The following is a 26,925-nucleotide window of genomic DNA, read 5'->3' on the forward strand; positions in this document are numbered from 1 at the left end:
AATTCACACACATAAATCATAATTAATTGCTTCTAATCTCCCTTTGAATTTCGGAATCATCATAACTTAATGTTGTTCTTCTTCACCCATTTAAAAGACTATTGCATGAACATGAATTAAAGCCCCGGTAATGGTATACTCACGGTTCTCTTTCGTTCAAAAACTTCTTCCTTAAAATAAGTTGGAAATACCTTTGCAGAGCCGTCCATGCTGTCGAGTGACGTTTAGATGACTTTTTGTATCGGCTCTGCAACTCACAGGCATGTCGACAGATGAGGTAAAATCACACTATAACAGTGTGATTATATATATATTTGAGACTAGCCTAGACTAGATCTGACTATAGTTTGAATGAATCCCTTTTCTTTGCATTACACATTGACATTACAGTACAGAACGGTTCTTTCGGTATTATCCTGAACATTCGTGTCTCCATGTGTAGCCTACTTGCATAGCGCGCGTAAACGTCTTTTGATTTTCCCGGCAAAAACGTCCCGAATCCTTCACATAAAAATCAGTCTACAGGCTTTCATAGGCAACCTAGGAAGTCAGACTCGGAGAAGCTCTCGTTGTTAAGTTTCGTTACAAACTGTTTGGCAACACTTTGGCAATAAAAAGCGATTAACATCGAAAATAAAATTAATAAAATCGAAAATTCTTACAAATAGCATCTTTAAACATAATTTCACCTGGTTTATTTCCTCCATTACTCTGATATACTAAACAAACTGCATTTGCACCTTAATTTAACCAATTACTGCATCTGCCTAATGACTGATTTCTACAAACATTTGAGTCTTTTATTGTTTCTTTTGCATTGTGATATTTTCCCCTCTACAAACATTTTACCTCACCAAATTTTCATTACTGATATATTTTATTTAAGCTGTAAAGGATAAACTTTGAAATATACAGTATATGTTGCACTGTTTTTAATTTCAGCAGTTTTTGGCATCTAAAAAGTCTCTTGTGTATTAATGATTAAGAAAATAAATACTAATTTGAAACTGCATACTTATTTGTGTTATTAATTGTGTTATTGTGTAAATCACAGCAAGCGACTCCAGTGATAGTGAAACAAAATGCTGCGTTTAATGATTACAATCAAAAAAAGTCCAACAACATTCACTACTGAATGAATGCTGCCAACTTTATTGGCCATAATTACCGTTTAAGAAACACGATATACAAATTCCAAAGGGTTTGGGACAGAGAGGAACATGAGAGGTAGAGAAGAGCTGAATGAAAACATAAGGCTGAAGACGCAAAATGGACATGAAGCAGAGGGTGTGTGTGTGTGTGTGTGTTATTCATGTATGTCACAGAAAGATTCAGAATAAATAAAAAGAAAAAATATCACAACTTAAAAAAATAAAATTAAATGAAGTATAAAAAAAGAAAATGTCAATGCAGGAAAACAGGCAGTTAGCCACTTCAAGTAGAGGGATATCCCAGTGTCCAGTGCTGTGGTGCAGGCCGGGGCAGGAGGGCTCTATAAACAGACTTTTCTAGCAAACATTTCTTATTAAGAGTCTTTAACCCTGTTCAAATCAGTTAATCCTACAGCTAACCGCGTCTTAACCGTAAACTAGACCAAAACACAAGCACAGCTGCTCAGTGACGCCCAAACACCAGCCTGAAACAAACATGCTTTGCTAGAAAAGTTTGTGCTCGTTCTCCGGTGGGCGGGGCAGACTGCGGGAGAGGGGGCGGGGCCAGGCTGGGAGGGGGCGGGGCCGGTGTGGGAAGAGGGCGGGGTTCTCTACATCATCGAGCAGGGCGTCCGGCCCTGTGGAGCGCCACCATCCATCTTCTCTGCTTCCAGAATTATCCTCTTGAACACCTCCACCGCCGTCTGCAAACACACGCACACACGCACACACACACACACACACACAAGAGATCTTCGTTCAGTATCCTGCTTCACCAATAGCCCTACAAATTAATTTAAAATTCATAAAACAGCAACAAATTTTTAAGCAAAATATCTTAAAGGAAAATAATAGCATAAAAGCAAATATAAATGTAGCAATATAATAAAACAGCAGCAATCAATGACATGATTATTTAACTGAAACTCATGTTCTGAATCATAATTTGTCTGTTTTCTGCAATCACGGCATAGTTTATTAACTATTTGCATCTTTAGATTTAACGAAATTTAGAAACATTTAGAAATGCATTTATTAAAATATGTTTCTTGTGAAAACATTTAAGTTTATAAGTTCCAAAGTATGAACATGGCTAAAATATGTCTAGCTGTGGAATACGCAATATTCAGTTGGATTTATTGATGATAATATATTATTAACCTGGTTATTGTGTATTTAAAACACATCATGTTTATTAAAACTATTGTAGAAATATGACCCGTTTCATTTATGTATGACTGACAAATATGCATTGCAGTAAGTTTATTAGTTTCTTCGTAATGCAAATGGAATTTTCAATTAAATATAGGTCTAAATAATGTGTTTTCAGGTACAAAACTACTGGAAGAGCATCTTGAGATCTGACAGACGACAGGAGATTGAATAATAATGACGTCAGCTGAAGGAGAATGGATCAGAGATGGAGCGAGTAATTCAGTAATGCATGCAGACTGACGGCTGGATAAATTTTATTGAGCATTAGAGAGAGTGGAGATCGATGATGGTCTTCTGAGAGTAACGCTGGAGTCATCAGCAGATACAGCACTTCCTCAGGAAACACGAGGACAGGAAACGCATCATTACCTGATTCTCTTTGGCTGAGGACTCCATGAACGCTGCGTTCCACGATTCTGCCAAAGCTTTGCCTTCTTCACAGCTGATGACACTGAGAGACACATGACCACATGTACAGCTTCAGATACATGTTAGACATTACAGTGCACACGCAAATCTGCACTCATTTTACCAAGTTTTTAGTTTTTTCTCTCAGATTACAAAATAGGGCTGCATCGCATCCAAAATAAAAGTGTTTACATAATATATGTGTGTGTACTGTGTATAATTATTTTGTATATATATACACAAGCATGCATGTATATATTTAAGAAATAAATGTTATTTATATATAAAATATTTATATTTAGATATAATATAAATTATGTATAAATATATATATATATATACACATGCAAATATTTCTTAAATATTATATGTATACATGTGATTTCTTAAATACATGCATATGTGTGTATTTATTATATACACACAGTACACACACATATATTATGTAAACAAAACATTTTATTTTGAATGCGATTAATTGACATTAATCATTGCACAGCCCTATTAAAAAAAAGGTGTTTTCATTAATCAGACGTGAACATGAATGATTGCCGGATCAGTGAGAGTTAAACCGGATCCTGACGCTCACAGGATCGATTCACCACAGATCACGCATGAAACACGAGATTCACACGGAAGCTGAATCATCATCAGGCGTTTCATTTCTTCCTCTCATGTGTGTGTAGCGTTAGGATTCACTGCAGGAATAACTGTCCCATCATCCCTCCCGAGGCTCAGATTACGCTCGCGTTATGAGGGACACGCTAGTGAAGGATGTTGACAGCGGGTTATTCCTCCGCCTCAACGAGGGGAATATACACGGATTACATCACATCCTGCAAACCCTTTCCTCTCTATTCCCAGTCAACTATTGTCTGAAATACTGTTCACAAGAGATCATATTAGTGGAAAAGTTGAATACTTCATCACATCAATATGAGCACTAGCACTAGTGATGACTGACTGAGCGAATATCATGAAGAAAATAAAGTCATCATTCATGTTTAAAGGGGTCATATAATGGTACATGCACTTTTACAAGTTGATTGTACTGAAGTGTGTGTTGGCAGTGCCTGTACACAACCATCATATAATGATAAAAATCCATCCAGTGTTTTTTTTTTTATCTTCTTATATGTTTTCCCGTCTCTAATCAAGCTGTTCGATTTTGTGACGTCACACGGTCGGACGCCCCCCCCACGATTGTTGATTGACAGCAGCATTTCAACACAGACCCGCCCTCGCTCGTGAGCGAGCTGTCAATCATCATAGTCCGTCCGTCATTGTTGAAACGCTGGAGCACTGTCTATGAGCAGAATGGCGTCTAAGCGACTGTGGTGTTCTGTTCTTCGGTGTAATAACGAACACAGCATCATTTTGATGTTCCTAAATCCGAACCGCTGAAGACGCAGTGGCTGAGTTTTGTTTTCGAAGGGAATATTCCCCACGATCAACGTCAATGCTTTCATGTGTGCGCGAATCATTTCACACACCAGACTGCTTTACAAACGAGGTCAATATAAAGCTGGTTTTGCTAAGAAGCTGCTCCTGAAAAAAGGATCAGTACCAACTATTCGTGTTGCTGCTGCACCTCCAGAAGAACTGAAGTGAGTGAAACGTTTTATTAACCTTTATATTAATCTTTGCAAATCGCTAGCACGCTTCACGATGAATGCGGCTGTTTACACTCAGGTACATTACGGCATGTTTTCTATGTATGACGTTCTCAATATAATTCATAATCCCACGTTTATAATGAACAACGCGTTATGGTTATTGTGTTATTATTACAAACGGTGTATGCACAGAACAGAGGGGCGGGGTCAGCAAAGCTCATTATCATTTAAAGACACATGCACTGGCGTGCTGAAAACTGAGCTGTTTTTGACCAGGTAAAATTAGTGTTTTCTTACAATACTAATGAGAATTTTTAATTAAAGTATATTACAAACTTTTAATTTAGACCCTAAAGAATCATATTAGCTTGTACAAAAATGGCATTATATGACCCCTTTAAAACATCAAAACTGGGAAAATTGAGAAAGAGTCGAGATATGCTTGAGATCTGATTATATTCTTTTAAAGTACATTATTTCCATAATAAGTACTCTTTTAAAAAGTATGCTGGAGCGTCTCTCTTCTGACGACGTCTTTACTTCAGGGTTATTATAGTTTTTCGCAGAAAGATTAATTTGCCTTTAATTTAGGTCAGAGCATCTGCGTCTGCACTGCAGAACACGTGAAAGTGCTGAAGCACACCATCATCATCATCATCTTCATCTTCATCATCATGTGACGTATCAGGAACAGAGCATCACATGCTTTCATTAATCAAACGCTCTTCATGCAAAAATAGCCTGAGGTGACGTACCGTTCCATGTGAAGGTCTTTCTTATTGCCCACCAGCATTATGGGTACTCTAGGAAAAGACATTGCGGCATTAATGTTGAACATTTATAACACACAGTTTAACACATGCAAATGTTGTTTATTCTGCTGATAATTCATCATTACAGTCAAAACTGACCTCATTAATATTCTTAATACCAGTTTATTATGAATGATTCATCAAGATTAATCACTCCCATAACATCTTTCTTATTAAATATCGTGTTTTCAACACATTATGTAAGTAAAATGACTCATGTTGACTTTAATATACTAGCCTTAATTATCAACACAACTCCAGTCTCATTAATTACATGAAGTTTGCTTATATATAAATACTTACTGTACTTTTCCCACCATATCCAACAATTTTTCATGGATAACTTTTACTACTTCAAAACTGCAGAGAAAAGGGAGAGACGGATCAGAATTGGGAATTTAACAGATGATTATAACCAACTTAAAAATGAGAGACAGGCAGAGGTGATTAATCACAATAAATTCACTAAATTATCCAATGGTTTATTGCATTATTCATAGATAGTGGCACAAACCCCATCATCCTCCTAAAACATTATTCATAAAAACACTCGTGGAACGACTCTTGATTACAGTCACATCATGTCCTTGGGCTTTAAACCTCCCGGCGACTGAATTTAAACACTTTATAATGAAGGACTTATGGAAACACACTCATTTACATATTCAGATTTAAAAACGCAGTCAGACCGTCAGCACTGCTTCACAATTTAACGGCTGGATGGTTATATTTAATAACTGGTTACGGGGTGTAAGTCAAAGAGAGAGTGACATTATAATTTAATTAACATCATCTAATATCTGGAGACGAAGATAACCATGAACAAATACTGACACGGATTGTTGTTTCCGCTTTACAATCTTCACCAAAAATAAAACCTCATGTCTGGCATTAAGCGCTAGTTGAAAGAGTTCCTCAAGTACAGTACGTTATGCTTTAATAATCACTGAGAGTCTGAGGAGATGAGAGCGACTAAATGACAACTCAATCAGACACAATGTTTTATTCATACACTGGATTCTGATGGACAGCAGACACATTTCAGCACGAGCTGAAGACTTTCACAATGACTTCATCTTCACATTAAAGAGACTATGGGCCCTATCTTACACCCGGTGCAATGCAGCGCCAAGCGCAACGTGTTTTTTGCTAGTTTCAGCCCGACGCAGTTATCATTTTCACGTCCTGCGCCATGTTGTTTAAATAGCAAATGAATTTGTGGCCATTTGTGACCCATGGGCTGCTGGTCTGAAAATGAACAGGCAACAGAAATAGACTGAGCCATTGACCGACTGAACCCTGCTCTAAAGTCAATGGCGCAATATTTTTTTTGTTATTTAAAGAGCGCATTAGTAATGTGCGCTTATAGGCGGGTCCACAACGCGCATACACTCTGCTTATTAAACACACAGGGACGCACAGCAGCACACAAACATGCCAAATATTAAAAATAAAAGGATTCAAATGTAAAAGATTAATATTGTGTGCATAAAGATATGGTGGAATCCGACTTGTCCCGTAGACGTTCTGCTTGTGCACTTTAACCTCTTATTATAACCTTATTACAACCTAATGTGCACTTTAACCTCGCGCACGACTCGTATTATATCGAATCGTATCGTATTGTATCGTACCGAATCGTATCGTTGGCTCATATATCGTGATATATGTCGTATTGTGAGCTGAATATCGTGTATCGTATCGTGAGATTAGTGTATCGCTACAGCCCTACACATGAGCGGTTTGGTTTCCTCGCTAGAGAAGCGTTCAGTTTTTCCGCTTGCAAATTACGCCATGTAAATAGCGAATCCGCCATGGTGCGAGCGCAACTGGCATTTAAAGGGAATGGGATATGAGTTTCTGGTTGGTTTATTTCACGTTATGCCCAAAACACACCCATTACTCATTAAGAGAATAGGGATAACCCTTTTAGACCATGCGCGCCGACCATTTTTCCCGGTCTTTTTAAACTAGCAAAAGTGGATTCGGACACGCCCTAAGTGCACTTGCGCCTTGCACTTTACACCATGCGCTTAGATCGTTAAAATAGGGCCCTCTGTGCAGAATTCAGAAACGGAGTTGTGAAGTGAAGTGCAGCCAGCAGCACTCGTGCACAGTAACGTACAATTCAAAGCCCCAATATACTCACGGCCAAGGTATTTTTCCTTCTTTGCTTAGAAGTAAATAGAAGTTACAGCGATATACTGTTCATGAACATCCAGACGCTGCTGAAACCGACGGTTAGATGAATATGTAAATATGTACTGTGTGCTTTCCTCTCAATAACAAAATAAACAACAGAAATGCCAGTGGTGAGAAAACAGACGTTCAGAAAGCATCTGATCATAGAGATGTGGATGTTTTTCTCCAGCTCTGCGATTCACCGGCATCATGTTGACAAATGAGGTCGAATCACACTGTGACAGTTTTATTATAAAGTATATTTGAGACTATATAGATCTGACTATTTGAGACTATAGAGCGTTGATCCCAGAAAACGGCCATGAACTTGCTAGAGAACCTGTGTGAACGCAAACACATCCCGGGATTGGGACCCAGTAACATTTCTGGGAAGCTGTTTGAATATTGGCAATAAAAAGTGATTACTATACAAACACATAGCATCTTTAAGCAGAGACACATCCTTTAGGAATCAGTCTCAAATGGAGTCTCAGTGGAGAGTGTATAAAACTATCAGGAATAATCATCTGCACACTTACCTTTTATTTGACGTGACTGAATACACCAGAATGTAACCGTTGATATCTATGGAGTAGGTCTGAGGGAAAATTGAGTATTCGTCCTGAAAGAGGAAGATTCAAAATACACTTCAGAGATGATGGATTCAAAAATGTAATTATTCATGCCATAATGTTTTTATTACAACTTTTTGAAGAAAAAGAAAATCATTTAAATAATTTTAAATGATTCATGACATGTTTCTTAAAAAAAAACTTTAAAAAAAAGTAAAATAATAAATGTAAATGTTTTGTAGTACTTCAAATTCAACTTGTTTTATTTCAGTTAGTTTCCAAGGCAACATTTATAATTTTCATTTACGTTATGTGGTATCAAAATGTGTATTGAGATTCCTGCAGTTTTCCTGGTCAACTGAACTGGTTTATTGTAAAGACGTGTGAGTAAAGCGCTCTCACCTGTCCTGCCGTGTCGACCAGCTGCAGGTGATACTCCTGACCGTTCACTGTGATCATTTTCGTAAATGCTGCGGAGAGAAATAAATAAATCACCAGATGAGAGAGTTTGCAGACATCAGCAGCTGCAATCAATACGCCAACATTAATCACACACACCGTATAAATATACATAAACTACTGTCTCTTCTGCTCACCAAGGCTGCCTTTACTTGATCAAAAATACAGGAAAAATATGAAATATTATTACAGTTTAAAACAGCTGTTTTCTATGTGAATGTTCAGCATCATTACTCCAGTCTTCAGTGTCACATGATCCTTCAGAAATAATTCTAATATGATGATTTGATGGCCAAGAAAAATGTATGATTATTATCAATGTTGAAAAAGTATACAAATATTAATATATTTAAAAAAAAAACTTTTGAATGTTGGCAAAAACATTATTTTAGATATATATTACATAATGTATTTATATAAATGGGCAGTTGATTAATATAAAGTTGTTATGATATAAGGGAAGGTGTATTTTATGTGATTTAAAACGACAAATAATTAAAATGATAGAAAATGAAACATGTACAAAATTATATATAGAGGTATAAATAAAGATTATGCAAATTATGCAAAAATTTTATAAAAGAAAGGGAACATTGGTTTAGGAATTATTGGTTCAGAAATGCCTGAAAATGTAGTTATTAGATACACCCTGCTGAAAATATTCCACAGAAACACTGTTTTTGCAATTACAATAATCAGGAGTCGATGCGTTAGAGACCCTTAAAAACACAGGCAAAGAATACTGAGGGGGTGGAGTCACCTCAGAGGAAGCCACACCCACACGACTCAAGCCCCGCCCCCATGAGTCAGCTCACTGTTCCACTGAAGGACATCTGCGTTATGAACCGCCCCTTTAAAAATATCTCCTCATAATCTAATCAGACAACATCTGGTCTACTTAAGCGGCTCCTCAAAGTCACAGTGACGAGAGCAGAAGCAGTTCATGCTGGTGTGTATCTTCACTGAGTCAGGAATCAGCAGCAGAAACGCTGAAGCTGCTCGAGAGTCACATGCATTTACATCGATACAGCCCGCCATTCACATACCACACAACTAAACAAGACACACACACACACACATGGCTTTCCTCCAGAGTTTACATCATCCTGCCAACAGCTCTGTGACATACAGCCAGATGAAGAGGAGAATGAAGAAAACCAGCGTTTATATACACACACACACACACACACACACACACACACACACGACAGGAGGTCAACATACGGTCAATATATTCAAGCAAACAGACAATGTCCAAACTCGACTGGATGCAACAAGCCATAAAAGGCAAATCTTAGTTTTAATCCAAATCAACCACAATGTGAAACATATATGTAACATAACTTTGCATAACTTAAACTAAATGCTGAGTCATGTCAACAACTCAGTTACAATTCTTTAGTGCACACATATTGAGTCAGACGTGCGGTTCAGTGAGTCAGATGTTGTGTAATCAGCCAGAATGATTCAGTGAGTGAATCGTTTTAGAATCATCTGAGTCATTATGAAGAACTGATTCATGAGTCATGTGAAGAGCAGGGCTCGCAACCAATGCAACGTGTGGCGACGGGACCATCACTGGCACGTGACAATAACTAAAGAGGTGTATGCATTTCATTTAAATAAAGTTCCTCAAACTTGCATACAGACGTACATTTTGAGGTAATCCTTATAGCATGTTTTATTAAGTTAGGTGCTATAAATACTATTAAATTGAGATTGTCGTGAAGGCAATAGAAATATACTGTATATCATCTATGGTCATTTATCACTTCACAGACTGAATTTCAATCCCCAACCCAACCCTACATTATTATTATCATTATCATGCAGTCGGTGGTGATGTGATTGACTTACTGTTTTCAATAGTGGGGTCGTAGGAGTCGACAAACTGGCCTTCCACAAACTGTATTGTCAAGGAGGATTTCCCTGAAACACAGAAACACGAGAACAGAGTCAGAGAGCGTGAAAGATGATCTTTACCTTCAGATCACGAGACAACGTGAACACACAACATGCATTAACACATTACATAATACAGAGTGTAGTTTTCTTCAGTTATATAATGCATGATCAGCCTACAGCTCACAGAATATATATATATATAGTTAAATGCATATGTTAGATTCATACCTAAGAGATTGACACAATGATGCAGAAATCATTATCATAATGCCAAATGAAACAATTCATATCTCACAAACAAAATAACAAACATCTTAATAGATCAAGAAAATGTCAATGCCAAACATCTATTTTAGATTTCTTTATGAAGAATATGATTTCTTCATTATTTCTTCTTTTGATTTTGGGGTGAAACGTGATCTAGACGGGTTCTGGACTAGTCTCATGTGATTCGCTCTCTGGATCTCTGCATGTGAATGCATCACGATTAAACACACTCCCATTCAACAGAGCGTTTGTGATGAAACTGCCATAGTGGTAGTAACGCAGGACATTCACATTCACACACACACACACACAGAATGAGTGTGTGGGCAGATTTGCCCTGGAGCCTGTTGCTATAACAACGGCGAGTTCCTCTCCGCATCCAGCATTTGTAAATGCGAGCTCTCATTCACCGGGAAAAGCCCACAGGAACATCGGGACATTCCGGAATGGAAGTGCAGCTCTTTGAAGGACAGAAGTGTGTTTGATCATTCAAAAGGAACATCCAAACATGTTCAGACTAGAGATGCGGGAGAACAGGAGAATCTTCAATGAAAACAAAGAAATAAACATTTTACCCATCAGGAATAAACTGGATTGTGAAAAGCAGACATTCCTAAAGTCATTCCACTCAACAGCTAATGGGAATGACCAAAGGCAAAGACTCCAAAAATGTAACAAGTTTGTCAATGTTACATTTAAATAACATTCCAAATCAGAAATAAAACGCAACAATTGTAGCAACTGTGTCTCTTCAGCTCAAATGATACAAAATAACAGCCTCTCACACTCTAAAGGTGATTGGCTCTTTTAAATGTAAGGCGGGGCTACAGCCGCCATATTTGATGTTATGACTTATCATATAAATATATTTACAAGTGAATGTGGTTGTATTTAATTAGGACTGTCAACGTTAATGCATGCGATTAATTGAAATCATATGCAAATAAATTACTGAAGCACTGAAATGCAAACCAGCGCCTCGCTAGTAATGTTTTGATGGATGAGGATTGTGATCAAGGTAAAGATGATTGCGGTGACGTACAGGAGTCGTACAGTAAGCACACACACGAGTCACAACAATCAAGAGGAAACAAACCGTATGTGTGCTCTGGACATACTGATCGCACAGTGTATTTATGCACAGACATTTCACTATTCATGTTGTTTCCACACACATTCAGGATGATGTTTTTATCTGTCGTGTGTGTGTTGCTGTGTTTAGTAATTCTGAATGGATCTGTGTACTGTAGAAGGTAAATGCAGTCAGGTCATGGCAGTTGGTTAGTTTTTTTTTGGCATCTCCATGTGTATTCCTTATATCATTTGGTTATTTGGTGTCCTTTTGGAGTCCAAGTGTCCATTTGGTAAGACACCTAAATTTACCTTGAAAAAAGCTTACAAAATATTCCATTTTGTGAGAATCCCCCTTCAATCAGATAGTTTACTTTGCTGGATACAGAAAATTATGACAAAATGAATGCGTTAAAGGATTAGTTCACTTTCAAAAAATGTTTTGCTGATAATTTACTCACCCCATCCAAGATATCCATGTCTTTCTTTCTTCAGTTGAAAAGAAATGAAAGCTTTTGAGGAAAACATTACAGGATTTTTCTACACAGGACTTCAATTGCAACCAACTATTCCAATGTTCAAAGAAGGTTCAAATGTCCGTCTCAATGCAGCTTCAAAGTCTCGACACGATCCCAGTCGAGAAATAAGAGTCTTATCTAGCGAAACGATCGGCCATTTTCAAAAAAAAAAAAAAAAAAAAAAAAAAAAAAACCTTTTTAACCACAAATGCTTGTCGTGTAGCATCTCTGAGATGCGCCACGCATTGCGTCATCACTTTAATTTCTTTTCGACTGAAGAAAGAAAGACATGGATATCTTGGATGACATCGGGGTGAGTAAATTATCAGCAAAAAATGTTTTGAAAGTGAACTAATCCTTTAAACAAGATAAATGGTGTATGCCTAATTTCACAAGTGATGATTAAGCATTTTAATTTATTGACAGCCCTAATTTAAATTTATTGCTATGACAGTTTCACAGGTAAGCACACGAACAACAAACACAACACAATATATACACACGTTATATAATTCTAGAAAAAAAAAAAGAGTCTAAAAAATGTTGTATATAAAACTCTATGGAATATTCTTTAAATGTTCTTGATCTATTTTTTGGGGGTCCATCTAATAAAGTAGAGTAAGTCCTTAAAAATTTGTCCTTATGCCATAAAATATCTCTGGCAGAATGGAAAGAAAAGGTTGGAGGGTTGTAAAAGTAAGCGATTGATGACATCAACAGAAAAAACAAAGTCGTTTCAGAGACTGACAAAAAACGAACATTTATTTTAGTTAGAACTCACTGATGAATCATTCACAATAAGACCAGGAATATGAATTCACTTTTAAACAGTCTAAGGCCACATCTATTTCATTGGTCACTTTTCAGTTGTTCATTACAAGCATTTCTCGATGGTAGAGCCATTAGAGAGCTTCAGTCCTGATTCCCTCCATTTTAATGGAAGCGCATCAGATTTCAAGCATCCTTCCTCATCAGCTCTATAAATAGACCCTGAAACAGGAGCAAACGCATCAGGAACATATAGTTCTGATCGGCCGGCGCGTGACCCCGCAAACAGAGCCCAGATGTGGGCGGACGGCGTTTAGTCAGTGACCAGTGAAGTGGACACCAGAGATCCTCCAACGCACAGCGCTGAGTCTGTGATGAGAGAGGAATACTGTACAACTCCAACACCAGACGGATTAAAGACTTTCTGCTCGAAAAGACATTCAATTGCTTTTGGAAATCAAGAAATAGAGTTTATGGATGGTTTATTTAATCAAACTGAAAAGACTTGAGAGCATCATTAGAATAAAGCTCAAAGGTTTTCATTAGCATTGACTAGTGAAGGTTACGGCATTGCCATATACTGAGCTGAAAACCAGAAATGTCACGAAAGCAGAACTGGCGGCTGGATCGAGTCGAAACTGGAGGTCAAAACATACGTCATGTTATATAAAGTTCACATGCATCTGCCATATTGAGGCCTGAGATGAACCTTATGAGAGCTGACAGCTTCATTAAATCATCAAAACATAAAACATACATTTATTTCTCCTGCATGTTTTTGTGAAACATTTTCACTACAGGTCCAAATCTACATCAGGCAGATTTTATTTCTGCATTAAGTTTTGGCGAATCAGACTCAAAAACAGTTTGAGAGAATGAATGGATGGATGGATGGATGAGTGGATGGATGGGTGGATGAGTGGATGGATAGATGTATGGATTGATAGATGGTAGGGGTGTAACGATACCCTCATGTCACGATTCGATACATATCACAAAAATAAACTTGCGATACGATATTATTGCGATATTCCAAGACATATGGTAAAAGGTTAACAAAAAATTTACTGTTGATTAAAATGCTAAGTTTTATATTATTGTGGGTGTAAATTAATACGCTTGGTACTGGGAACCAATGCACAGGACAATAGTGACACCAGAATAAAAATATTTGTGATTCTGAAGATGAAAAAATAATTATTTTAGACGTATATGCTTGAACTCTGTCACTGACTAGATATATTTAAAATATTGTTGGCCACTTTTTACTGGTAACATAAGACATTTGGCAATATCAGGACCCACAAATATTCCCCCATTGCATTATTATACATTATATTCAACATTATGTAGTTTAATGTAGTACTGACACTAAAACTCTGTAAACTCTGTAATTTTTATTTTGAGTGAAAAATCCACAATACATTTTGTCACTATCCACGATACATATTGATGCATTTTTGTATTCTGATTTATTGTGACACCCCTAATAGATGGATGGGTGGATGGATGAATGAATGGTGGATGGATAGATAGATGAATGGATAGATGAATGGGTGGATGGATGGGTGGATGGGTGGATGGATGGATAGATAGAGGAATGGGTGGATGAATAGGTGGATGGATAGATGAATGGGTGGATGGATGGATAGATAGATGAATGGGTGGATGGATGGATAGATAGAGGAATGGGTGGATGGATGGATAGATAGATAGATGAATGGGTGGATGAATAGGTGGATGGATAGATGAATGGGTGGATGGATGGATAGATAGATGAATGGGTGGATGAATAGGTGGATGGATAGATGAATGGGTGGATGGATGGATAGATAGATGAATGGGTGGATGGATGGATAGATAGATGAATGGGTGGATGGATGGATAGATAGATAAATGGGTGGATGATAGATGAATGGATAGATGGATAGATGAATGGGTGGATGGATAGATGAATGGCTGGATGGATAGGTGGATGATAGATGAATGGATAGATGGATAGATGAATGGGTGGATGGATAGATGAATGGCTGGATGGATAGGTGGATGATAGATGAATGGATAGATGGATAGATGAATGGGTGGATGGATAGATGAATGGCTGGATGGATAGGTGGATAGATAGATAAATGGGTGGATGATAGATGAATGGATAGATGGATAGATGAATGGGTGGATGGATAGATGAATGGGTGGATGGATAGGTGGATGATAGATGAATGGATAAATGAATGGATGAATGGATAGATGAATGGGTGGATGGATGGATGGATGGATGGGTAAATCACCAAAATTCTGGCTACTAAAAATATTTGAATGAAAATAAAATAATGAAGCAGTAACGTTTAATTAGCGCATCTTCAAACAAAAATGATGTTGTATATATAATGAGTAGCAATATATAAAATTAGTTTTTCCATTGAAATAGAGAATTTTACTACAACTGGTTAAATTTATTAGCCTGGTAATACCAAACTCTGCTACTTCGCTTTGCTTCGTAGACAGTACAGAAGCGAAATGGAATTGAGCGGAAGTACGGAGTCTGACGTAGTCAGGCTATTAATTTATTACCAGAGAAAACAACATTCTGAACAACATTAAGAGTTCAATTACCCACATTTTATTACAAAACTTTATTTTTTAGTCTCATCTTTTTGTTGCATCACTAATTTATATATTACTGAAAATGATTTAAAAGTTGAAACTGAGTGCAGTGCATATGCATGCTGAGGTTTGGTTATGATTTCATGAAACCAGCATGAATGTATGAGGAACTGTTCCCAAAGGCTGAAGGAACTCAAGTGTGTCCTGATGTGATGTTGGCATGTTCTCTCAGCTGTGATCTGCAAGGAATCGTCACACACACATCAGCACACACTTGTTCTGCGTAAACGCTTTATTGTAGAGAGAATACATTTGCTCTAAATGTCCACTGACACAATACAATCCACCAGATCACGATCCAACTCCAGTGGGGAGAATCAGAGTTTGATATTTTGAGTCAGATGTTGCATGAGCATCAGCACATCCAGGCCAGAACTATAATGAATGTCAAGCTCCAAACTAAGCCTTCTGAACTCATATAATAACTTACAAGTTATCAAGCTGTACTGAAAACCTTCCCCTCTAATTCAACTCTTAATCCCCAATTGAGAGTTCACATATTCAATTGATTGGATATTCGAGATTGGATACTCGAGAGCATTAAAACAATGCAAAAACTCTCATTTTATTCAATCTGAACATCAAATCAAATGAGATCTGCTGAGGAAGGTCAAATTTTCTGAGTAATAAAAAAAGTGTTATTTTCAGACTGATTATTAGGTGAATTATTACTCTAACACTCACTGAACAGTGAATACGTTAATTACACAACGCTCATGTTTGAAATCATATCTGTGTCCTATCCATGAATTCATAATAAATGAGCTTTTTATATAGCAACTGAGATATAGACACAAACTGAAATCAAACATGTTGACACTTTACTGAAAATCATCAAAAATAACTAAAAACAAGCATCATTCATTGACATAGCGTGTTAGTTGGAGCTGATATAAGGAGAGCCAAAGCATGTCAGTTATCGGCCGATAATCTCGAAACGATCAAATTATCGGCTGATATATCGGGTGCAGTGAGGATAAACCTGCAGCATCCAAACTCATTCACAACATCACACCACAATCACTGAATGACTCAGAAATAATGTAATAACTAATTATATTAGTATACCAATTTAAATATGTATAAATTGAGTATTCACACGAAAATATATCTGCCTTTTAATGTTAGGATGAGGGTTACTTATCATATTTAGTGATCTAGGGCATCTATATGGATGCAATGAAGCTACTATAACATATGTAGTCATGATATGAAGAATGAAAATGCATGAACCATAATGAATATACAGGGAGTATAAGCACTTTGACACTGGACCGAGGCCTGCATGCATCTGCAGAACAGCATCACACTGCATTAATAGTAAAGAAAAGGCTAATTAAGTTTGGGGTTAAATGCATGAGGGTGTATTACAATATGTTAAATGTCACAAAGCATGCATACATCAGCTCGTGCTTAAATGATGCGGATGCATCACGCGCATGGGGTGACATTCAGCTCACGCGACACGCACGACTCTCATGCATGCGGGGAAATATAAAGAGCTGATGTAAACGATAGATAAGACGCAACGCACTACGCAACGAGCAACGCGCACTTACCGACGGATCTGTAGCCCAGGACGGCGATCTTGCGCGATTTCGGCTGCGGCATCTTTATTTATTCCCTACCACATCAATATCCACATGTAAGAGGGCTTGTGCTGTCTGGAAGAAACGAAATCACATGGATTTGGTCCAGTATAGAGTTACAGCGTCGTGAAGCTTGAATGGGATAAAGTAATGTCTCCGTTCCGGCGAATGAAGCGATTTTTTAGATAAATTACGAGGAAAGTCTCAGACTCTGCGTCACTGCCCACCGCAAGCCTGCGTTAATTATGCAAGAATGAGTGTGCTGGATTGGTTGAGCCCGCCCTGAGAGGCGGGACATGTCGCTCTTAATAGCACAACCATTGGCTCAGCGGGTCTCAACGGTTCTATAGTTGTGAATGTGATTGGATGACAGTTGTCAATGATGAGACGCCAGATTAAACACAGAAATGCGTTTTACAATTTTCAGACTTGAAAAGAAGTGCAGAATTATTTTAAAAAGACATTACAAGAAATGTAAGTGCCACTGGTGTTCGGTTGTTTTAACTATTAGTCTACATTTCCAGTATTAAGCTAATTATTATTAGTTTATTATTATTATTAATAAGTATTATTATTAGCCTATTATTAATAAGTGTTATCTTAATATATAAAATGAATTATCAAACTAAAAAAAAAGAAAAAGATTGCAAATCATACATATACTCTGTCACAATTAACTGAAGCATAGGACGGGTAATAATTATTTTAATAATTCACTTTGAGTTGATGTTAATTTTTATCTGCACTTAAATCTGCATTGTTTTTCTTTCTGAAATCAAAATTTAAAACAAAAAAATGTTTTCTTTGGAATATAATTTTAATTGGTAATTAATTAACTTCGCATCATTCAATCCCTTTAGACAAATCCAGTTTTGTAATGGCATCATCCTGCAGGAAGTGGCATAATTTTTGGCAGGAAAACAACAGCACAAACATCAGTAAGGATCCGTATACGGATTTTAGTGGTTCTTCAGGTTGATGTCTTCGTTTAAGACAACTGTATTTCGCTGAGACTAACTATAACTCTTTATGAACATCCAGTTAATTTTCTTTTCATTAAATACGTGCATTAAATAATTAATGAAGTTGAAGCAGATGTTTGAAGTCTGATATACACTAAAATGCAAAAACTTCTGAAAACTATAACACAAACTCAGTTCAGTTTTTCCAAGTTACAGAGTTGAAAAGATTCAGGAATGAGCCAGTTCGTATCCTCGAAAGTTTTTCATCAAATTAATCTCCATGTTATTTGAAAGATTTGGATCAAATGAATATCATTTACAATACTGTAGTTTGACTTAGTGTGAAATGTCAGTCTGTGCTGCCCTCTTCTGGTCAGTCAAATACTCACACAAACTTTAATTTCTTTATTCAAGGAACCTAGCACTGACTAATAATCAACCACCATTTATTTTCCCCTAACATTTTCATCATTTGGTTCCATGATGCTTGCCTCCAGTAATACAATAAAAAAATTATTTGTTTCAACCTCATAATCACAAAAACACTTTGTCGACAGGTGTAAATGAAGTGCTCAGGTGAACCATTTGGGACAGGACTATGGAGAAAATGATTCAATAGCATTCTTTTACATAGTGTTCGTCCATTTTGTGCTCTGTTTTGTTATCGACAAAGTGAATATATATATGCCATAACTCAAATTTTCTGGGAAAATATATTATTAGATAAAAACTGAAAGATTGTTCATGTTTTACAAAACGTGTTAGCATCATAAACTTTTGTTGATCACAGAGCTTGTTTTTTTGCGATAATCCAAAAGCCTTTGAAAAAATCCTATTGGCTTCTTGTTGAGGAAACATGTGTGATGCTACAACACACTCATGCGTCATCAGAATCTGCACCCGTCCATTTTACTACATTTACCAGGAAGAGACCTTTTTTTTTTGTCGTGACTATCTACGTAAATTTTCTCTCTTGAGAGATGAAAAGCAAAAGGGAATCAGCGATCAATGAAGAACAAAGATTGTTTCTGAACAGACAGCAGATCTTTGTGATTCTCGTGGTTGTTCGTTTTTGAAACGATCGTTCAGAAAGTGAAAGTAAAGTCTAGAGTCCAGACGGTGAAAATGGCTTCACGACATGTATTTCCAGAAGAACTTTCTTGTCCTGTGTGCCGTGAAATCTTCAAGTCTCCTGTTCTTCTGTCGTGTAATCACAGTTTCTGTAAAGAGTGTCTTCAACAGTTCTGGAGAAGTGAGGAAACTCGGGAGTGTCCAGTCTGCAGGAGGAGATCCTCAAGAGAGATTATTCCTCTTAATATGGAGTTAAATAATTTGTGTGAATCGTTTCTGAAGGAGAGAGATAAAAGTAGTTCATCAGGATCTGAGGAGATCTGCAGTTTACACAGTGAGAAACTCAAACTCTTCTGTCTGGAGCACAATCAGCCTGTGTGTGTAGTGTGCAGAGACTCACAGAAACACGCCAATCACACTTTCAGACCCATCAGTGAAATTGGTCCATCATACAAAGTAAGACATTTATTTCTGAAGATTAAAGCTTGTATAACTACATACATAAGCATTTTACAGAAATCTCTGGTGTCTTATAGATTTTCACTTTAAATTTTAGGAGGAACTGAAGTCCTTAAAAGAGAAACCTAAACACAAAGAAAACATTAAAGAAGAGAAAACATGTCAACACACCAAGGTGAGGATTGATTCTTTTGACCTAGGTCCTAGGCTATTCACAAATTTAATTAGAACATCTTAATCAGACAAATGTCTGAGATTACATGTTCCATTATTGGAGAACACATGCAGCCATTCTCTGGGAGTGTTCGATTCAGTTTGCAGAGTCGACTCTGACTCCTTGATTCTATTTACTTTACATCAAACCATTGTCAGGAATAATACAAGATTTGCAGTCGTTATTACACACTTAATTATTTCCCCCCAATGCAAAGCCTTAAAATCCATTGTGCTTTTAGCATGACTGTCCTAATTAGTCCAATTTAGCAATAACATACCTTGACTTAGGCTACATGACTGGGCTGTTGAATGCTTGATTCTGATTGGTTGATGAACGTTTTAAGGTGTGCAATTATTTTCAGGGAAACTCAGGGCTAAAGTAGTTCCAGGCAGGTTTAGACTGCATTACAGTTCAATATCACTTCACCAAATGATTTCAGTTATTTCAAAGGTCCTTACATACTACAACAGCAAAAGAACCAAAACCCACAACGACACTGACCAAGCAAATAAATATAGTAAACAATAGGATAAAAATGACGAACTATTTCCATGTTTTTTTACCACAGAAATTACGTTTTATGAATGAAAGGCACATACTCTCTCTCTCCTGCTCAAACACACACACATATACGGAAAAAAAAAAGTGTTGTCAGCTGCTCTGGCGTTTTTATCAGTGAAATAGTTTAACAACTTAAAAGCTACATGAAATTTCTCACTAGCGAGGTAATAACGGTGATGTTCCTGAAGCAGATAAACATACTTTTTAGTGAGACTGCTGCCGAACACAGTTGAGACTCGGGTAATTCACACACAAGTGATCTCTCTCTCTCTCACTCTCTCTCTAACCGCAGTGTAAGCGGGATAATTGACTCTGGGCCGTTGAATTATTAGAAAATAATACACACCCGAGGTGTAACTCTGCTTCGCGTCATGTCCGCATTACCACCTCAGTGTGCATTATTTTCTAATAATTTAACGACCTGTCGTCAGTTATTCCCTACTTGATGAATAGCTATCAACATTGTTACCTAGCTGTTGGCAATAAGGCCTACCTAATTTGACAGAGGCAAAAGTCATAAGATATAGCCATGGTCTTTTATGAATTCAACTTATTATAATGGCGGGATGATGGCACTGAACGCACATCATCGTCTTAAAAGGTGCTTGGACAGGACAGTTAAAAGTATTAAAAATAAATGCAATACATACAATAATGTACACTTATTGATGTGTTTATTCTTGATGTGAGTTTTTAAAGCTACACTGTGTATTTTTTTTAGTTGATTCTTAGCAAAAAACACTTAGTTCTTTCAAAAATATATGTGCTCATTAATGTATATTTACTTCTTTCAAGTAATAAAGTATTCTCTTAAGTTTATAATCTGCCATTGAAAGTACATACGGGTGAGGGGTTCGAAGGCCGGTCGCCATGTTGCCCCTCCACCTTGAAACTACATTAGCCAAAGAGGGACATACCTGTAAATTCAAGCTTCGCCTTTCGCGCTTTACACTCAGTGACACAGAGACGAATGCGAGGGGGAGATTACTCGCGACTGCCGGCAGATTTGAAAGATTGCTGATGGAGGATCACACCTATTTTCGAGGACATGTAGCAGAGCACCAAGGAAGCGAAAGAGAGAATTAAAACGTAAATCAGCAAGACCAAAGTCAATATTGGAGTAACTTTTCCCAGATGGAAAGAGCTCACGAGGAGCAAAGATTTTAAAACGGACGCCGAGGTTGCCTGCTTTCTTCTTGACTGGTAATCCAGCCTATTTGTGTAAATTCGAAGTTTTATAGTTGCTTGTCTAACCATAGCATGGTTGTGCATAACGCCAGAACGACCTCTAGTATAACTTGCGTTACTTTTCCTCACATCAATGGTGAAAAAGTATTGTTTACCTTGTAACATAAATCTGTGCTGCGACGGATCACAGGTGACAGTTTTAAAGGCGCAATTGGACGAAGTCAAACTGGAAGCCATGTTAATCTTGGAATAATACCTCCACCGTAGGAGTTAAAACGCCCTCGAAATTGAAAGGAACAAAAACTAATATTCACTGGGTAGTCATATACAATTTCACCGCTAGTTGGGGGAAATTTTCACACAGTGTAGCTTTAATGATTTATGGTTAGTTTAATCATTATCATTATGAACACAAATAAAGCATGGAAAACCAAATTTATATTTATTGCAATAATAAAATAACAGATAATGCTGATAATGCGGATGATCATGCTGATCGATCGGAACCAACTTTGAAAGCACGACTTGAGCAGAATGTGTGACAGTGTTGCGTCTAACCGATGTTGTGCTCTCCAGGTTCAGGAAGCCGATGTTACGGTTTAACTGGTTACTGTGTTAAGTGGGTTAATTTATGCCAGATGTGAACGATCGGCTGCAGATTCATCAATTCCGAAAGCCTGTGCTATACATCCATTACAGTTAAACATTTACACTACATGATGCTGGTATTATTAATGATAAAACAAACAAAAAAACAGAAGGGATTTCATTCTTGTAATGGCAAAAGTTTGTTTAACAAAAACACCAATAAAGTCATAGGGCCCTATCTTACACCCAGCGCAATTGACTTTGTACACCGACGCATGTTTCATTCCTATTTCTCACCCGCGCACAGCGGACTTTTCCCTCCACAGACGCACGTCGGTAAATTAGGGAATGAACTTGCACTCCCGGAGGCGGTTCAGCGAAAAGAGGAGGCGTGTTCCGGCGCAAACGTTCCCTGGTGCTATTTTGCAGTTTCAGAAAACAATTCCGCCACAGACCAGGAAATACCTAGTCTAAAGTCAGTGAGCACAACGCACACACACTTTGCTTCTCTCATCTACACACAGATGCAGCAGTTTTCATTTTTAGAAAACCATACATTATTACAAGGAAAAATATTCCACACAAGGGAAATCATTGTGGTGTCCATGAAGATGTGAAAAAATAGGCATGAATCTAGCTTACACATTTACCCAAATTATTATACGTCTGTTTAACCGAAGCTTATTTGGGTGTGTTTCTCCATCCCCAATGTCACTTCTCTGTGTTTAACAGCCCTGACGAGAACGTCGGTCTCCTCGGCTGTGAACCGCTCCTGGCAAATCCGCCGTTATAATAGCAATCCGCCATGGAACAAGCGCGCCTGCTCTTAAAGGGAATGTGAGATGTCGCTCTGATTGGTTTATTTCATGTTATGCCCAAACCACACCTATGAGTAATGAAGCGACTTCAGACCAACACATTTTAGATTTGCGTCGGGCGCAAGAGTAATTTATCCCGCCGGTATAATAGCAACAGTGCCCGAGACCCGACCACAAAGTTACTTGCGTTTCGCACTTGATACTTGCGTTTCAGATCGTTAAAATAGGGCCCATAAAGTCAAGGTATGTTAAACTACTCAGTCACCGCCTTCAGTCTCCACCCCCACCAATGGTGGGTTACTCAGAAAACAACAGGCCAATCAGACGAGAGGCTCATGAATATTAATTAGACAGGCCAAAATCTACCTGTTCTTGGCAGAGCTCCTGAGAAAGAAGCTGTAAAAATATATTGAAATGTTTTTTGGTACTTATACCGCAAATATATATTCTTAAGGACATCAAAACCTAAAATAAAACTTCAGAAAGGTGTACAATATGGGACCTTTAAATAAAATGTGCTGTGCCTGTGCACAAGCAAACCTTTGGGTCGTACTGCTTAGAAACAGCTTTATGAATACATCTTAACCTCTAAAAGCAAAAGAGGTTTTGCTTTCGCATCCAAACACACAGCGACAACACTTTAATTCACTGAAGCCTCGTCTTCTTTCATTGCGTATGCCTTTGAGTGGCATTATGCTAATATTTCACACTGTGATGTGAATGTTTGAGAAAGTAATATCAAGTTCAATCAAGGCCTTTTAGGCTGGTCTGGAACAGCGTTTTCTGTTGGATAGAATAAATCGCATTGTAACTTTACAGATCGCATGAATGCACAAACAGAAAATGAACACATTAAAGGAAAGAAAAACATTCAAAATCATCATATGACCCCATTAATATGTATATTTCTTTTGGAGTAAACAGAATAAAAAACTAAATGTAAAATGCTTACATTTTCTTGGTTGAGTTATGTCAAAGAAACTTTATTGTTAACAGGGATGTTGGTGCACATTTCATAATTTTATCATTTAAAAATATAACACATGACCATAATTATTGTTGTATTTTTATGTTTCACATTACAGAACATAAATGATCTCATCAAGAACAGCATCATAATTGAAGATGGAAATCCTGCTCGATATCGTCTGATAAAAAAGTCAGACGACATGGGTGAATCTGAACTATATAGAAAAATGACCTTTGGAGAGAGAGACAGAAACAAACCCCATAAAACCCTTCTGATGTTGGGAGAAACAGGAACAGGAAAAACAACCCTGGTCAATGCGATGATCAACTACATGTTAGATGTTCAGAGAGAAGACAAGGCTTGGTTTGAGATCACAGATGATCAGAGTGACCGATCACAAGAGCACAGTCAGACCTCCAGAACCACTGTTTATGGGTTTTATCTACAAGAGAGTCTAATCGATCTAACAATCATCGACACACCAGGATATGGAGACACTCGTGGAGTTGCTCTTGATAAACAGATCGCTGAGAGTTTACTTAGTTTAAGTAAATCTGAAGAAAGTGTTCATGAAGTAGATGCAGTGTGTCTGGTGATTAATGCAACACAGACTCGACTCTCTGACAGACAGATATACATATTTGATTCTGTTCAGTCTTTATTTGGGAGAGATATTGCTGAAAACATTGTCTTGCTCTTCACACACTCAGATGGAGCTCCTGCTAAAAATGCCCTGACGGCTGTTAAAAAGGCTAAAATCAAGTGTGCTGTGAATGACAAGAATCAGCCAGTGTTTTTCCGGTTTAATAACTGTCAGTCAGAAGCTGCTGATGAAGATGATGAAGAATATGATGATGAAGATCATGAACAGAGGCGGAATCAATCATGGAATCGCAGTTTTAAAGGAATGGAAGGATTGTTCAAGTTTCTTGAGAGTGTAAAACCAAAAACCCTGAAGATGACTCGAGAAGTGTTACAACAACAGAACCAGCTGGAGGCAAATGTCTCTAATCTAAAAGAACGTGTTAACATGACAGAACTAAAGCAAAAGGAGCTGAAACAAACTCAAGAAGCTCTGAAGCAGAACAAGAAAGATGTAGAAGAAAATAAGAACTTTGAGTATGAAGTTGACGTGCCCTGCAAAGAGAAGGTTGATATTGATCTTTCTGTAGCCAGTGAGGCAACATGCTGCACCGTCTGTGAGGAGAACTGTCATTATCCAGGATGCTGGTGGGTCAGAGATCTCTCATGGTGCGAAGTGATGAAAGATTATCACTGTACAGTGTGCACAAAGAAATGCCACCACAGCAAACATGTCAAAGAAGCAAAAATATATGTAACAAAGACAAGAAAGGAGAAGAGGACATATGAAGATTTAAAGAAGAAATATGATGACAAAATTAGAGATGGTGTGTCTGTGGTCCAGAAGCTGGAAGAGGAACTGCAGGAATTAGAGAAAGAGAAAATAAAGCTGGTGTTTGAAGCTTTTGACTGTGTGGAAACTCTGGAGATGATCGCACTCAACACTGTTTCTCTGCTCACACTTCAGCACATTGATTTTCTGATTGAGAAACTGAAGGAAATAAATGAGCCAGTAAAAGCTGAAATACTGGAAAACATCAAGAAGAGAGCAGGAGAAGAAAAACAAGAAGCTCTGCTATACATGGCTAGGTTTTAAAATATTTTAATAATCACAAATAATGCCTCATCTCAAATGATGCTGACACTGAAAATAGGATCCTAAAATGTTTCTGCTTCGTTCAAAAGCATGTCCTTCATGTGATGTTATCCTGTATTATCATTGATCATAATTGCAATATTGTATGAATCTAACGTTTTTCTATCATCACACTTGTTTGTATTTTCCATTTGTAAGTTGCTGCATAAACTGCATCTGCAAAATTAACTGTTAAAGTGATTACTGTGAATTCTGTATATGCGTTTATACAGCAAGATACTATTGAAAATACAGCAATGATACTGTAAAAGCAACAAATAGCCAAATAGAATATCATAACAGGTGAAAAACATGATTTACATTTCTAAACTCTGCTTTACTATAAATCTGGACTGTGCTGTTAATTCTCTATGACATTTTTTGGCCCCTGTGTTTATTGCTTCATGTGTTTATTGAGAAAATATAGAAATATTATTTTCTTTAGGTGATCTGTCTCTTTAAGAGTAAAGTATGTTAGTCAAGTAGCACACTCAGTCAGAAAATCCAAAATATGGCCCTGAAACTGTGTCCATATCACAATTGCTTGTATTTTTATCATTTATAAGTTGTTTTGGATAAATGCATCTGCTAAATTAACAAATGCAAAAAACTATTTGATTACTGCAATTATTTTTTTGCTATATTTTGTTTTCAAGGAATAAATTCAAATTGAGAGCAACATAAACATGCCAGAACATGAATATTAATAATGTACAGTCACTAAGGGACTGTTTAGGTACAATATTTTTAGTGCTTATTATTGTACTATTAAGCACTGACACTTAGAGGCCTTATGAGAAAATAACTCTGATAGCATCACTATTTCAAAATGACAAATGTATGAATAAAAAAAAAATCACTCATATGAACAGAAACAGACCTGTTTGTTATAATGATGACAGAAGAGAGATGAATGACCTTCATTCTGCTTAATTCTCAATAAAACACAAACAGAATATTTTGCAAGACATTGAAAATGTTTATCTTAAATGTTTCTACGACACTTCAAGCTCATTTATCGAGTTGCACAGGACTCCTACCTGAGTATCTCTGCATCATAAGTGCAACGCTGTACCAACTGAGCGAAGCAATTTTGCTGCATCAGAAAACCATATAGAGTTGTTAATGAACATGATGGAAATTTTAAAATGCATTTGCTTGCAGGCCCTGCACTATAA

At 37.3% G+C, this 26,925-nt stretch overlaps 2 protein-coding genes across 2 annotated transcripts; one reads left to right on the forward strand and one right to left on the reverse strand.

Annotated features, from left to right (window-relative positions):
* Positions 1-862: 862 nt before the first annotated feature.
* rheb (Ras homolog, mTORC1 binding) lies at positions 863-17,451 on the reverse strand. Its single transcript, XM_079863924.1, has 8 exons — positions 17,167-17,451; positions 10,272-10,343; positions 8,358-8,425; positions 7,923-8,005; positions 5,506-5,562; positions 5,146-5,193; positions 2,736-2,817; positions 863-1,855 (listed from the first exon to the last, which is right to left on the reverse strand). The coding sequence occupies exons 1-8, from the start codon at positions 17,216-17,218 to the stop codon at positions 1,763-1,765; spliced, it is 555 nt and encodes a 184-aa protein (XP_079720050.1). The 5' UTR covers positions 17,219-17,451; the 3' UTR covers positions 863-1,762.
* A 1,555-nt stretch (positions 17,452-19,006) lies between these two features.
* On the forward strand, positions 19,007-26,714 carry LOC307153881 (uncharacterized protein). Its single transcript, XM_079863636.1, has 3 exons — positions 19,007-19,685; positions 19,786-19,863; positions 24,146-26,714. The coding sequence occupies exons 1-3, from the start codon at positions 19,284-19,286 to the stop codon at positions 25,706-25,708; spliced, it is 2,043 nt and encodes a 680-aa protein (XP_079719762.1). The 5' UTR covers positions 19,007-19,283; the 3' UTR covers positions 25,709-26,714.
* Positions 26,715-26,925: the final 211 nt, after the last annotated feature.

This window comes from Squalius cephalus (assembly GCF_949319135.1).
Source record: "Squalius cephalus genome assembly, chromosome: 25".
Classification (NCBI taxonomy): Eukaryota; Metazoa; Chordata; class Actinopteri; order Cypriniformes; family Leuciscidae; genus Squalius; species Squalius cephalus.